Raw genomic sequence first — 16470 nt, 5'->3', positions numbered from 1 at the left:
CTGAATTGCTGGGCAGATAAAATACTGGAAAAGGTATTCATCTTTAAATTGGCAATTGTACCTCCACTTCTTCCTCCCTTCCTCTTTCCCTTTCTCCTCCTATTTATTTATATTCTGCCTTTCCCCCCAAACCTGGACTCAAGACAGCTTACAAAGTAAAACAAATATGAATATAGCCAAAATCATATGAAAACATAACATCAAAATGTAATTAAATTAAACTGCTAATAAAAATTTAAAAACTTTTTTAAAAGGTACCATTAAAATAATTAAAAGCAGTCTAAAAACATTAGAATTAAAAACAGTTTTTTATTTGAACTTCACTACTGATTCCAAATCATTGGAATCAAGTGATTCCAACTTTGAGAATTTGTCTCAGTATTATTTAATTTAGAATTTACTTTTAGACATTGCTGTAAGAAAGCAATATATTTTAAATAGTTTTTACAGAAATGTTCCAGTGTGGATAATTATGCATAGGAAATAGAATAATATATGATTTAGTGCTGTGTGTATATTTTGGGTTATAGCAAATTGAAGCACATTTTGGTAAGGTACCTGACATTATTATCTAGAGGTTATTTTACTTGAATTATTCAGAAAGTACATTTTTGTATTGGGGGGGATAATTTCAATCCATATTGTTTTTTGTTTTTGATTGTGCTTATTATCTAAGTAGTAAATTTTTGTTAAATCTTTTCAATATTTTGAAAGTTTTAACTGATATAGAAAGTATTTCAGATAGTCCCCATCCCACTTTGAGTTTGATCCAAAGAAGTGTTTGCAGAAGACACTGTCTGACCTTGTGCAAAGGACTGTACAGACAAGGCAGTGAAATACCCTGTGGTTGCTGTCATTTTGAGATGCTGTGCCAGGCTGGTGCACTTCTTGTGACTTTGTGAAAGAGCTTATACAAAAGCATGTGTGATGTCCTGCACAACTGGAATTGCATCCAAATTTCTCTTCTCGTTTTCAATGCTTTCTTTTTTAAAAAAAAAGTTGGTTTTTGCTTTCAAAATAGTATTTTTGGTGTATTTACATAATTCTATTTTCTTATTATATCTGAATACAGTAAATCAGGAATAATAGTATAGCTGTACTCTTTTAACTGAGGGCACATGATGACTTGAAACATGCACTCTTTTTTCCTTTTTATGTAATGTGTGCTGAATAGCACAAGGTTGCAACTTTGGTTTGTTGTTTTAAGTTAAATTGTTTTAGTAAGAAAATGGAAGTTTTTCTCTTCATATTCCTGTTCTAGCAGCTGTTCTTCTTTACCAGTTCTATAAACAGGGACTGCCTCTACACTTCAGAAATAATGCAGTTTGACAACACTTTAACTGCATAGCTCCATGCTATAGAATCCTATGATTTGTAGCTTTTTATGTCACCAGAGTCTCTGACAGAGAAGGCTAAATATCTCACAAAACTATAAATCCCAGAATTCCATAGCATTGAGCCATAGCAGCTAAAGCAGTGTCAAGATGGATTATTTCTGCAGTGCAGAAGGTGCAGAATACAGTGGGCCCTCCACATTCACTGGGGTTAAGGGCACAAGACCCCTGTCAAAGTGAAAAATCTGCAAATACTAAACTACTCTTTTTTTATGTGAGAGAAATCTCTCTAGATTCCTAGAGCAAATATAGCAATCAAATCCATGAATAATCAAATCCACAAAAGTCAAATCTGCAAATGTGGAGGGACAACTGTACTGCAAAACAAAGATAGTGTCTCTTTTGAAATGATTTAACTGAAATGAAACTTACAGTCAGAAACTAAAACAGGATAAAATACAGGCAGCCTTATAACACCAAAGGGATCTGCAGAGAGCAAATGTTTTCTTCGTGCAGGTCTACCCTATTGGACATGAACATGGTTCTTTCATTTGGGAAATCCCTTACATGGGACTCTCACACATGTAAACATTGCCAAATTTTTGATCAGCTCTGACAATGCTGAACATTTCTTGTGATGAAGGAGAGTCTGTGCAGCCCTGTGCCTTTTCTCTGTCCCTTCAGCCATTAATTGTTCATTTTCAGGAGAAGAGCTGCTACTGTTTCCCAGTAAGGTTAGGATTGCCTTTGTCCAGGTGTCACTAAGGAGGTGCAGGGGATGCATGCCACACCAGGTGACACCTCAGAGTGTTGATCCTGTCCATCCCAATACTCATCTGATTGTCTCCTCCAATTGCCAGAGTGTTTCTGTGGACATTGGTGGGGGTGGGGTGCTTCTCCCCCCAGGATCTCTTTCCAAGTCTGCCAAGCCTCCTGGCCAGGCGGGAAAACAAGCTCTCCCAGACCTGGAAAAGGTGGCCAGGCAGCAGCAGCACTCCCCCCCCCCCAACACAACAGAGGTGCTCTGGCTGGCGGAGGACGAGGGTGATGGGTATGTGCCAGGCAGCCTTGGGGTGACGGCACAAGTTGCCACACGGGGGTGGCACCAACCCTAGTGATACCCATGCTATCTTGAATATTAGGACTGGAATATTACAGAGAATCCTGTTGGTGGCATACATGGACATAAACTCGGGTTATGACAATGTATGTAATTTTGGAAACATTGTGGAAGGAGATATTCAATATTTCCTCATATGGCTTCTTTTTCCTCATAGAATACCCCCTTCACCTCTGCAGCCATTTAGTGGCCACGGGAGGGCAGGGTATGACCAGGTAGCATCCATTTGAAATTCCACAGCCAGGTCTAGGGAACAGATGTCCAGAAGACACAAGCATATTTACTCCCGATCCAGGAGAATAGCATCTGCTTTTCACCATGGCTGCTAAATCATAAAGGGACACTATCCAGAAGCCTCCTGCCTCCCTCATGGTGTCATTGATCAGTGCTAGAAAGTGGTCCTTCACAGGGGACAGAAGGCATAGCCCAACAGCAATGTGCAGACAGAGTGTTATGCTCTGCCCATGTGATGTAGGATCATGTCCTATTTGTCACAAAGGCCATATTATTTAGAAGCCTCTTGGCCTGACATGTTTTCTGTCTGTGACAACAATCAAATTGTACAGTTCTGTCTCTGTGAGACGTCACAATCAGGCAATTCCAATTCTAGACCATGAAGGAAAAGGAAGGAGGTACCAGAGTCAACCTAATCCTGATCTCATGGATCAGGTGTACCACTGAAATTCAGAAAAGCAGCTAGTGGGACATGGCCAGTGGTCAAGATGCATTGCATGAAGATAGTACTTCTAAAAGTTTCATAACATTTTTAATTGTGCTTCAATGTGTTTTCTCCAAACTCCATAATATTTTCTTTCTTATCTATATGTCTTCATGCCTACTCATGTTGCCTGTTGGCCATTACCCAAAATAGGAATTATAGGTGAGTGTATGGCCTTGCATACTTTTGCTTCACATTTACACAATCTTGTCGCTTTATGCTCCTTGAAGGTAGCTTTTTTTTTTAAGAGAAGCTACTGTAAAGCATTCTGTTCTGCCAGTAAAATAGTCCATCAAATACAATGAAATATCATCATTATATTTCAAATAAGGGCTATACCCAACAATAATCAAAGTTAGAGTGGAGGCCCACTGAAATGAGGAGGCCCATTGAAATGAATGTGACTTGTCAGAAACTAAAATCCCACTGAATTTAAATGGGTCTTACGTTGGACTTAGTCCAGAGCATTTAATTTTATTTCAGAATTTTCTTTAATGAATATAACATACATAGAATTATTTTGCTTTGTCTTTAAAAAGAAATAATTCAGCTACTGTAGTATAGTTAATGTCATAATCTTGCAAAATTCTCTGGGGTTTGTTCTATACCTCCTTTAGTCCACTTGGTGGCATGAAGCACACTTTTTTTGTGCGCATGATTTAATAGTAGTTGAATTCTACAAATGTATATAAGGCGGGAAACAGTGCGCTATATAGAAATTAGCCTTGTACCAAGTTTCCATTTTTTGTCCTTAAATTTAATATATTTTTCTTTTTTTCTTTTCTTGTCTTAAATTTTGTTTAACCTAGGGAACAATTCAGGCAAGGTATTATGTCAAGGCTCATTGTTTTCAGCTGAAGATGTTTAAGCACATGCTTACATCTCCCCATGGAATCTATGGGACCGGACAGTGTTTAACTTTGGTTGGATAATTCTCATTGTGTTGATTTATCTTCCAGGATAAATGTGACCTAGTCACAACAAATAATGTAGCTTGTATATAATGTAGCTTATAGGTCAAGTAACAAAGCCATCAGCCTGATCTAGCCCTCCCTGTGCACACAGCTTTTTGCAAACAGGAGGGGAACCTCATAGGGATTCTACTGAGCCTTTTTTCTTCCCGCCTTGTACTCCATTTCTTTATGGCTGCAGTAAGTCTATTTCATTATGACATTAATAAAAATGTTTCTAAATGATGTGAAATCTGTATCCTATTTATCTTTGATATTAACATTTAAATATCAATATTTTTGTATAAAAATGTACTTGCTTTTAGGGTTATTATAAGCCTTAGTGTAGCAAGTTTGATTTTTCCCTTGTCTTAAATATTTTCCCCATTTTATTGTTGTATGCAATTGTTTTTCGACAATAAATCTTTTTTGGGTAGGCAACGCAAATTTTTACCACATCTGATAACTATTAATAGAACTTCGGTTTGTCATGATGATGCTTGTAGTTTTTTAAATTAGTTGGAAAATACTTTGAATGAAATGTAAGTTGCAAGGAAAGATGCTATATTTTAAAAGACCAAATAAGTGTAGAGAATTTACAAAGAGAGCCACTATGAATGCCACAGTCTAGCAGAGTTAAGCATGGTCCATTAATCTGAATGGACTTAAGTACACATTACTTCTGTGCTGGCTTGTGATGTGAGTTCGAGCAAAAGCATTTAAATTATGTACTTATTTTATTTTTCTTTGTTAATATTTTGTCATCTGTTTGGAAAAGTTGATGACACCTTATTTTATTGTTGAATTTTATTTGTAATAACATTTGTGTATCACTAGTCTCCCCATGCCTGTTCATAAGGTTTTGCTTTCTTCTTGCCTATAAAGGGGAAATTCAGCTAAGCACAAGCTAAGCTAGTTATTATCTACTTGGTTCTTTTAGTTTAAAATGCATTTGGAAATGAATTGAATTGATCCTGATAATATCAGGTATGTTTCTTGTGCATTCATAACGTTAACACATTGTTATATTTTACTTTAAAACCACACAGATTGGTGGTTATTCCAAAATTTTATCAAATTCTGATGGAATTTAAACTTCTGATGGAATTTGTAACACTTTTTGTTAAGATTTGGTAAATCAGTTTTCATTCTCTTGTCAGATTATGTTATTATTTATATGCTATTGCCCTGGATAAAATAAAAGTTAAGTGATGGAAGCATGCATGTAAAATTGCTTTTATTCCTAGTCCTAGTCTCATCATGGCAACTTGTTCATAAATTACAATGCAGTATATTTGACACATGTTATCACAATACACTTTTAGGGTCTTGTTCAGATTGCAAGTGTCTTTCATACATGCAACGACCAAGAGCCACCCTAAAACCTGCTGTTTAAGCAGTACATCTCCACCTCCCAACAGTCATTTTAATGTTGCTAGAAAGTGGGAGGGGGGGATGAGTGTGGACATATACAGCTCTTTCTCTGTGACTGAACACACTGCAATAGGCAGCTGTAGAAAAACTCCTGGAGATGCCTGTGTCATAACTCACCCTCTGGAATCTGAGGAATCTGAATTGGAGTTGAATGTCTCACTCCAGATAACTCCCTCCCGAAATCTGAGAGACTGATGGCTGAAGCAGCTGCTGAGGGATTCACAGATGGCTGCCCCTGGACTCCAGGTGGTTGATTAGTCTACATCTTCTCTTAAAACAATGGTTCCTATGCAGTTTTCCTTCTTTCGTCACCAGATTTCAAATAGTGGGAGGGTGCCTGTCAAGTCTTGCTTAATTTTTGCTTCATCCAGCACCTTCTCAGATTCTGGGAGGGACACATCTGGAGTCAGAAACTCCTTGTAATCCAACTTCTCTGTGTTGGATTCCTCAGTTTCCAGAGGGTGGCTTATGACAACCTGTAACTATGCATCCAGCTACTGGAAAAAGTGGAATGCATCCCCACTCAAAACCACTATTTTGAGTTTTGAGGAACCAAGCACTCCAGCCCTTCCATCTTTTCCTGCACCCTGGAAGACTTTAGAAAGTTCTGTTCCTGTACTCGATTAACTGCAGCTTGCAGACCAATGGTGGATTCAAACAAACTTCAAGGCATTGTTTATGAAGCTGACTTGTTGTTTGCCCTAATTAGGGTTCAGGGGAAGTGCTTAATTAATGGTGGCCATCTTAAACATAAGCAGAAGTTTCTGATCACATTCTTGCAGAGAGAATGTAAACCTGGGAAACCCATGCTCAGTACTGTAACAGTAACAGAATGGGTTAGGATTGTGTTGGAATACAGCCAACAGAATGCTGTGAGCATTGAATTAATCGCTGAGGAGTCTTCAAATTTCCTTCCAGTCATAAAGCATTTTTATTGTTGTGTGCCTTCAAGAGATTTTTGACTTATGGTGACCCTAAAGTGAAACTATTATAAAGTTTACTTGGCAAGTTTTTTTCAGAGGGGATTTGCCACTTTCATCCTCTTGAGGCTGAGAGAGTGTGACTTGCCTTATGCCATAAAAGTAGTGAAACATGGGAAACTATTGAGATCTCACTAGACTTCGCAAAACTCTGCAAGGAACCTAGGACTGCTTTAGGAAAATATCATCCTTCCTGTGAGACTATGGCAGAAAAGTCCCTTCCAAGGATGTCATCCATGAAGCCATAATGCAGTTATGTACAAATACATTTTGGGAGAGTGGAAACATCTAGTAGAGATGAAGCCTTCAAAGGTCTTGAAAGAACTAGCTTGCACATCCCGTATAACAAAATCTTGATTTTCAAAAAGGCTCACAATTATATTTCTTAAGATGGGAGAAACAGAAATAACAGGAATCTTGATTTTTTTTCTCTCTGGGCAGCTACTTGAAAGCTAGTTTCCTCAAACACTTTCTCATTTTGCTAAAATGAAGACCATTAAGAATGTGATCAGATTACAATGAGTAAGATTTTGTTGCATTCAGCTAGCGGATTGTAGCTTTTCATATAATAAAAAATAAATAAATTTCAGTGATACAACTTCCACAGCTTGAACTCCAAGATGAAAACCTGAAATTTAAATCTGAAAGCAATGAATGGTTTATTGACCAGATACACCAATCCATTTGCAAGAAAGAAATACAACTAAGGCAATTGACTGCTGAGTATGAGATAACTTTCTCATTGATTTTTGAGGTTATCACAGCATGAAAAGGGACTCTATGGGGTTCCATAAGCATCAGTATTGGACAATAGACAAGTGAAAATTTATGGAAGAGATGATGGGTATCAACAGACTAAAATGGCAGCAAGACTACTAGGATGTGGTTCAGAATATTTAAAAAATGGAATAGCACATAGCACTGAATGCATCTTTTGGATTATACAACTAGGCTGCTGGGACAGAGTATGGTATAGGAGGAAGGGGAATCTCCCCAGATTAGGCATTGCACCTTCCATAAGTGGAGCCTCTCACAAATCTTTCATCTTGCAAATTTGCTGTAGCTGCCATTAATCTGCTGTATCTGTTCTGCTATTATCATCTTCCATTAGTTATGGAAAGTAATAATTTTGAAAGCAAAGCGCTGTGAAGACTTCTCAGCATCGGGATAAAGTAACAGCAATGGTTGGGGACTCTGCAGACCAGGGTTTGAATCCCCGCTCTTCCATGAAAACCACCTTGGGCAGGTCATACTCTTTCAGACTCAGCGGAAGACCAAGGCAAGGTGTCTCTGAAAACATCTTGCCAAGAAACCCCTGTGATAAATTTGCCTTGGCATTGCCATGAGTCAGAGACAACATGAAGTCACAAAACAACAAAGTAAAAAATCAGGCGCTGCAATTATTCCACATCTATACTAGGTGTGGAAAAAATGAATTTATTTTTTTTTGTCTCCAATAAATAAAACAGTGCGAGGAAAGGCATGGAGCTCACCTAGAAAGGAATAAAGCCCTAGTAACTTGAAATGTTCAGCCAAATATAACGAAAGCTACATTTTCCAGAACTATAGGTACTATACTAATAGCAACATAGATCAGGGAAAGTGGTGATGATTAAGATAAGGGCACTTTTATTTTTGCCTTACACAATGACAAATCAAAGTATATGTATATATGTAAAATAAATTTACACAGTAGACAATTCCATACAATGCACTTGTATTTCAATGAGAAATGAAACTCTAACCAAAAATGTAATGGAATCATTCCAGGAAGAGAGTCTAGTAAAGCTCCCCATTTGTTTGTTTTTTTATTCACCATTAGACCAAAAAAAGCAAAAGGTTTTAAAATGTTATTTATTTCAATTTTTATACAACCAGAGACATGACACAAGATCTTTTAAATAAATAAACTCATCTATAAATCTTAGATGTTACCAAAGATTAAAATTCCCTTTCCAGTGGCTTTTTGACCTCTGATTTCAGGTAGATGGACCACAAGGTAATGCTGATGATGCTAACACGTTAAACAGAATTCAGTACATTGTGGAGCAGAAACCCCCTATATATAAAGGTTCTTTTACATGTTATATTACCTAGTGTCCCCCCATTTACCCAGTTTTCTCATCCTGTTTTTATGTGGCAGCTGTTTCTGTACAACTGAAATCACACTGACAGGTAAGAGCAACTAACTTTAACATCTGTGTGGGAAAAAGACAAATGCAACTTACTTTACAAATGATATTAAACATCATAACCAAATTATGACATTCTCTTGGATGCTGTATTACAGTACAATATGAATAGATGACAGGTTAAGATTAGTATTTGGGAACAAGTCAATAGACAATTGTCTCTCACCACAATAAGAAAAAGCCAACTGGTATCACTTTATAAGCACCATTAAAGAAGAAAAATCTGGTTGCCATGTGCTGTTTGTACAAGCTGAAGAAAGTGACAACCAGTGCGTTTTAAGTCTGTCAAGTCTTTGATAGGATTCTCTGTGTTGTTACTGGAAGCTTCTCCTCTGTTCTTTTTTTTCTCTGTTGCCAGATGAATGTGCAGATAGTCTGTTGTTTCCATGAATTCCCTAAATGTTGGCACTTCTCATGGCCCTTTCACATTCTTGCCTTCTCTCAGTCCAGCTTGCATAGTGCAGGCTGATGGCTCACAGTAACCAGGAGGACCTGGAGGACCAGGAGGACCCGGAACGCCAGGTAGGCCAGCTGCTCCAGGTGGGCCTCGGTCGCCATCTCGTCCGTCTGTGCCATAGCTGGCCTTGCCTGGCTCTCCTACAGAGATAGAGAGGGGATACAGCAGTCATGAGAATTCAGCATGTGCATCTATATTCATCACTCTTCAGAGCTGCAATCGGATGGGCTTAAGCTGATCTTGTGAACTCATGGTTCACGTTTTCCCTTCTCTGCTATCAACATAAATGAAGGCAGTTAACACAAACATGGGAAGCTGCCTCGTTCCTGGTCAAATCATTGGTCCACTGTGCTCAGAACTGCCCTAGTACAAAATGGTGTTTTAAAAAATCACTTCCATAGCTGTGTTGGATTTAACAGATGTGCAAGTGACAACCCAAGAGACAGGCTACCTATGCTATCTCTTGCATAACAGTTGTTGCAACAAACAACTAGGACTGAAGTCTGTCCTGTTGTTAACATTTTAAATAATGTATATCCACTAGTGCACTGGATGTTCCACTGGTCCAGTGACTCTGTTGGATACAGTTCGCTTTCCAGACTGACTGAAAGCAGCAATTCCTCCCAAGGCCCTGTTGGCCAAAGATGCTACCTAGAGCTTTGCCAATGCTGCCGATTAAATTAGAAACACCAGTGCAAAGCATATACTGTACTATGCACCTTCCTTACATAAATGTGCTTTTACTTAGACAAGGGGAGCCACAGTCAGGGTTTGTAAAGCTGTAGTGGCTCCCCTGTGAGATCTTTGAAGGCAACACTCTACACACCCTCCTCCCAATTTACTTATTTGCTTATTTTTAAAACTAGAAATGCTCCCATGTCTAAAATTGTCAGCCAAAATCTCTTATGGCAGTTACAGATGCATAACCTAGAGTTACACACTTGTGGCTGTTATGTATTGATGAGCGTGGACAGCCAAAAAGAAAAACAAATGGATTCTGGAACAAATGAAGCCAGAAATCTCCTTGGAAGTCAAGACGATCAAACTGAGGTTGTTGTACTTTGGCCACATAATGAGAAAACTAGGAAAAACAATAATGCTATGAAAGGTAGAGGGTAGAAGAAGGAGGGGAAGACAGCATGCCAGATGGATGGACTCAATCAAGGGGGTCACAGGCATGGATTTGCAGGGCCTGAGCAGAGCAGTGGAGGCTAGGAAGTCTTGGAGATGTCTCATCCACAGGGTCACTGTGAGCTGGAATCAACTTAAGGGTAGCTAACAACAACAAAGGGACCTTGAAAGTCCTCCAAACTCTACTTACTGTGGAGTAGCCATGACCCTCTTGTGCAACTGAACCCCAGCATAAGAGAAAAATATGAAAGGGACACTGCCTCTGCCTGTCACATTAGAGACCGCTCATGGGAGGAGGTGAAAATGCCAGCCAGCTGTTTCTCCAAGAATCGGGAGAATAACACACACACACACACACACACACACCATCACAGTGGCTGCTTCCTAGTAAGTGGAGATGGGGCGGAATGTCAGGCTGGGATTCACTGTGTAGCATCATAACTATGGAGCTTACACATCCATAAATCCCATAGAGGATTCCAGCCATCAACTTCCAGTTTACTTTCTGGTTTTTAAGAAAGGTGAATAAAAACATGGTGAAATTAACCCCCACCCTTTCCACAAACACACTACCTAGGAATTTGAAGTGCATTTTTGAAAGAAAAATACATTTGAGGACTGGGCCCTTGGGGCCTCAGAACCAGCCTTGGGGGATGCAAGTAACTCATGGCCAAACTTTGCCTGTCACAGCTTTAGAAATTGCAGACCAGCTTTAAATATTTCAACTGGTTTGTGCCACAATAACCACAAGAGGGCACTTGTGCTGCATTTATATGTAAAGACTGCTGTGCCTCATATTGATTTACCAATAAATATAAAGTAAGTTTGTTTACAAATGAAAAGTACTATGCAACCCAAATAAACTTTTATGAATTTGCAAACTCTATGCCATGTTATATATTCAAGTGTTGAGAGGGAAAACCATTTGCTTTCTTAAATTTACTCATTGTATGCTTGACTTTAGGGCAGGAGTTTCCAACCTGTAGTGCAAGATGGAATTTCAGGGGGTGTGACAAAGAGGGGTTTGTGTCCTTATGTGACACACCCATGCTTGACTCTGATCTCATACCATTTTCTCATTCCATACAAATGAGAGCAGTGCTGGGACTGTTGAATACAAAACTGTATTATCAATTGGGGAGTGTCCCTGGGACCCTCAATGGCTAGGACTTGCTCCTGTCCCCATGCATATATCCATGCACACACAACTTTCTTGTACTTAGATCCTGCTAAGAAAACAAAATGCCCCTGGGAAGAGGAACAATCCCCCCGTACCTATGGGATGGGAGCTTTTCTCACCCACATTGCCTCCATTTCCCATTTTTGGTATATAGTAAGTTGGCACTGCTGTCTCTGAGGCTAGCTGGGACACAGATAAGGGGAATACCCACAGCCATCCCATCCCTGAGGCATGCAAGGGAGTGGCTCTGACATGGGAAGAAAGGAGCACCTAAGCTTTCCAACAAGAGAACTTTCACAGTGTATAAAGAAGACCCTATTTGGGTCTAAACCCTTCTAAGAACTTTCTTCCACAGCTGCTTGACTTTCAAGTTGACTTTTTACTTTTAAGAAAACTTTCAGGTGCCCATAAATGTTTTGAAGATGTGGCAGAGGGAAGGAAACAGTAGGAAAAATCTGTTTTTATAAACCTATGGGGCTGCTAGCCATCATCCTGGAGCTGGGCTGGCAATCTTAAAAGGAAGGCAGTGCTACTACCACAAAGCTTGAAGGCTGAGCTTTGCAAAAGAGAAGGGAGAAATAAACCAAGGAACCAGAGAGTGTGCAAGTTATATATGTATATATGTAAAACTATAAGTTTACTATTTGCAAAATATTCCATTCCTAGCAACCACCTAAATTTCCAGGGTTGTTATTGAAATTAATTTTTTTTCTTCTGTTTTTCATGCACAACTGCAAATTTCTTTCTTAGAGACTATGTCTACAGCATTTACCTGGAAGTCCTGTTGTTCCAGGTAAGCCTTTGGGTCCTTGACCTGGGAGTCCTCTCTCCCCCTTTTCACCCGTTTCACCTAAAAGAGACCAAAAGAACATTATTTTGCAATTGCTTACTTAAAGCACATACATACTGCCCTTCATCCAAGCTAGGATTTGGGGGTTGAGTACAACTAGCTGAGTCACTGGACAAATACATTAATGAAGCAGCAGGGAAGAAATCCTTAAAGCAACTAACTTTGCAAGAATTTATAATACCTGTTTGACCTCTGTGAAAAGGCTTCAAGTGCAGGTGCCAAGGAGAGAACCTAAATTTACAATAACTCAAACATTTTCCACTCTACACAAAATTGTTGTAGAGCTGTTTATAGAAGAATATAAAAGATATAGCCATTTTAGTCTGTAGAATCAGTATATACAGTAGAGAGATCTTTTAGCACCTTTGAGATTAACTGAAAGAAAGAATTTGGCAGCATAAGCTTTCATAGACCTAAGTCTACTGAGGAGGTAGACTATGAAGATTTTCATACTAGTGCTTACTATGGGGTAAGCACTGGTAAAATGCCGGTAAAACGTCAGGGAAGTGCCCATGTTTGAAAGCCTGATGCACTTCCCAAACAGGGAATCGCCCCCTCGCCTCCAGAGTCCTTGAATCATTCGCGGAGCAGCAATTTCCTGTGAATGGAAACTTTGCATTAATGGGAAATGGCTGCTTTCTGAATGATTCAGGAACACTGGAGATGAGGGGACAATTCCCTGTTGTTTGGGAAGTGCATCAGACTTCCATACACATGCACTTCCCTGACGTTTTACTTGCGTTTTGCTGGTATGAAAATCTACAAAAGCTGTTGCTGCCAACTTCTTTCTTTCAGTTAGTCTCAAAGGTGCTACAAGATCTCTTTACATATAGAAGAATATATCATTCACAGTAAAATAAAAAATCATTAGAATTCAGGATCTTAGAAAGCCTCACATCCCCATTCCATTGCTCCATCTTTAAAAATTCTGCCTTTTTCCTGACAAACAAGAATCAATTTCAAAGAGGCAAATTCAACTTTTAATTAGGGAGCAGACTCTTCCTACATTCATTATTTTTTTTAAAAAAAATAACAGTTTTTCAAAAGCAAAGTCCCTCCCCCCAATTTTGTTGTCATTTTTGCATTTTGTACAGCCCTCAACCCAACTGGATCACCCTCCAGAAACTGTCTAAACACTCACTGTGGGTCAGCTGCACAGACCCACTATTGCCCTGGCTAGAGCATTACTGTTGAGAAAGCCTTTTCTTTGATTCTCAAACTATATGCATCTAACCAAGGAGAATGGTCTCATCAGAAGACTTTAAAGCATGAACAAAATGAACAGGAAGAGGCATCTGCACCTTAAAAAATTAGTCTAAAGGCAAAACTGGTGGCCAGGGAATTTTTCTTTACATTGATGTGATTGCAGAAAACTGCCCACGTCTGTCAAAATTCTGCCAGCTGTTATTTGCACCAACTGAAACTTCCAAATAATTTTCAAAAGCAACCTCATATATAACATGGTACAGTAATTCAAGCAGGAGATGACCAGAGCATGGATCATTGTTACCAGACCATTCCTGTTCTGACATGGCTACAGCTGGATAACCAACAAAAGCTAGAGAAAAGCACTGAAACTACCCAGACCTCAAGTGACAAAGCTGGATATAGACATCCCACTCTTAGAAAATGCACCCACTCTTCCAAGGGAACCGCCTTCATATCCAGGTTCCCAGACCCATCTATCTGCAGTGGTTCCATCTTGCTCATGCTCACTTTCTGCTTATTGGCCTTCATCCAGCCCATTCCTGCATCCAGGCAACAGTGTGCAGAAAAGAAACATTCTGTACTCAGAGTACTGTAATTTAAAATCTTGGCATGAAGAATGAGCTATATAGCCCAGGTAATACGGAGAAATTCAAATCAGTGCATATCTCTTTTAAGGGTCATTCATCCTGCTAAATTCCGCAGGCTGGCAGCTATATCCATTGTCATACAGGATTAGTCTCCCTTATTCAGAATTCCAAACTCCAAGATATTCCAAAAGCCAACACTTGTTTCATGAGAGGCTAAGATATTGACACCTTTGCATTTTGATGGTTCAATGTACACAAACATTGTTTCATGCACAAAATTATTTTAAATATGGTGTATAAAATTACCCTCAGGCTATATTATAAGGTGTATATGAAACATAAATGAATCCTGCGTTTAGACTTGGGTCCCATCTCCAAAAATTAAAAAGAAAACCCCTGAAATACAAAATATCTTTGGGTCCAAGCATTTTAGATAAAGAAGACTCAACCTATAGATGTATACTTTCCTTGTGACTAAGGCCTGGTACACACACCATTTTGGTGTATGAGCATTTACACAGCGTGCATACCAATGACATGTCTTGTGTGATGCATCCAAACGGCACGGCGCCCCAGAGTGCAAATGGCACCTTGGCAGCGGCGTGAGAATGAACTCCATTTCAGAGCTCCTTTTTGCAGCGGATCGTTGTTGCGGCCGTGCGGTTGCTGTGGCAACGATCCGGAGGAGAAAGGGACAGCCTCTGGCTGCCCCTTTCTTCTAATCAGTACCGGGCCTGTGATTACAGACATATAAAGTCTCATTCATAATAACTGTTTCCCTCTATAAAATATCTGTTTATCCACAAGTGGAGGTATGTGACCATAGAAATTATCCAAAGATGGATAAAATATTAAACTAATGGAGACCTATCTTCTAGCGGCTAGAATCTAGCCATAGCCTTTCACTGGCATGGTACATACCACCTGCAAAAGGGGGGCTGGGGCTGCCTCTCTTTGCTGCACAGCGTTACCACAGCAACCAAATGGTGTGGTACCACTGCACAGCAAAAAAGGAGCACTTAGAAGCAACTCCTTTTTGCTGCACAGCTGCAACGTCACCAACATGTGCCCTAACCCTAAAATCAGTGCCAGCACGGCGCAAAAGGCCAGTCTGTACCATGCCACTAGCTAGCTTTCAATATCCCATTGATTCTTCCCTTTATTGAGCTTTCTCTTTATTTGCTTTCTCCATCACAATACTGTACAGAGTAAATCATACACCTGTCTTGGTAGAAAGTAAATCTGACTACTGCTCACTGTCTGTCTATGTGCATTTCACAATAACAGGAATAGCCAGTAGCAATACATGAGTAGTGCTTGTTCTAAAACAGCTGACTTTATAGATCACCAAGACTGCAATGACCAGAGCCAGAAAAAGCATTTGGATAATTTCTATAGTATAAACAGAGTATTTTCTTCTCACTTTTGGAAATATTGGACTAAGTTATGGTAGACTCATTTAATCAGTGGGATTTATCTGTATGTTAATTCACTAGTCAGCAATTGATTTATTGGGTTTACTTCTGTTGGGCCTAACCAATAGGTGAGGAGCCAGCATGGTGTGGTGTTTTGCGTATTGGACTATGGAGAGCAGGGTCTGAATACCTGCTTGGCCAGGAAAACCCACTAGATGACCTTGGGCAAATTGCAGCCTCTCAGCCTCAGAGAATGGCAAAGACAAACCTCCTCTGAAGAAATCTTGCCAAGAAAACCCCATGGTGGGTTCACTTTAGTGTCACCATAAGTCAAAAATGATTTGAAGGCACACAACACACACACTCAAACCATTAGGTGTCAGGTCATGGTTGCTTTTGTAGAAAATGAAACTGAAGTCTCTATGCTATTCACAGTGCCTCCTCCTTCCTCCCTTGTTCACAGTGTGTGTGAGGAAGATTGTCCTAATTGGATCTGGACACATTCCTTGGAGCAGCTTTCCTACCTCTGTGAGAATTTGTTTCCTGCAGCCTGGTTTGGAGAATTGCCCAGAGGGAGACAGAATAGTCATTGGCAGTAATTCTGCTGTTAACAACATCATTTTGTGATACTGCAAAACCATAACTCTTTGTATGCCATATCTTAATGCAAGTTGGCTGCTAAGTGAGGTTTTGTGCTGCATCACCGGTGCCTGCTTTTTGTAGCTTTGAGCTGCAGATATGAGACTTTGCATTTTCCCATTTTTACCAGGCTAATTGGCTGCTGTTGACATACCATCCTTTTTCATTCTGCACATCCATTTACTATTGCCCTGCATTTAGATGTAGTGTACTCTCAGTTGTTGATTACTGTGCAGCAAAGTAATGGTCTTGTTAGGTTGTAAGAAAGTGGGTT

General features: G+C 39.6%; 1 protein-coding gene across 2 annotated transcripts in view; it reads right to left on the bottom strand.

The window, feature by feature from the left end:
- Positions 1-8335: 8335 nt before the first annotated feature.
- LOC149311390 (uncharacterized) overlaps positions 8336-16470 on the bottom strand; it is a 156076-nt gene continuing 147941 nt past the window's right edge. For both annotated transcript variants that reach the window (XM_089528558.1, XM_089528559.1), the window contains 2 exons: positions 12269-12346; positions 8336-9325 (listed from right to left, as the gene is read on the bottom strand). In XM_089528558.1, the coding sequence (XP_089384684.1) occupies positions 9141-9325; positions 12269-12346 (263 nt within the window). In that variant the 3' untranslated portion in view covers positions 8336-9140. The remainder of the gene's footprint in view (positions 9326-12268; positions 12347-16470) is intronic.

The sequence above is a fragment of the Sceloporus occidentalis genome, unplaced genomic scaffold (genome assembly GCF_023333645.1).
Source record: "Sceloporus occidentalis isolate IW3139 unplaced genomic scaffold, rSceOcc1.0.p SCAF_6, whole genome shotgun sequence".
Lineage (NCBI taxonomy): Eukaryota > Metazoa > Chordata > Lepidosauria > Squamata > Phrynosomatidae > Sceloporus > Sceloporus occidentalis.
Note: the sequence above shows the minus strand (reverse complement) of the source record. Positions and strands in the feature narration are given on the sequence as shown.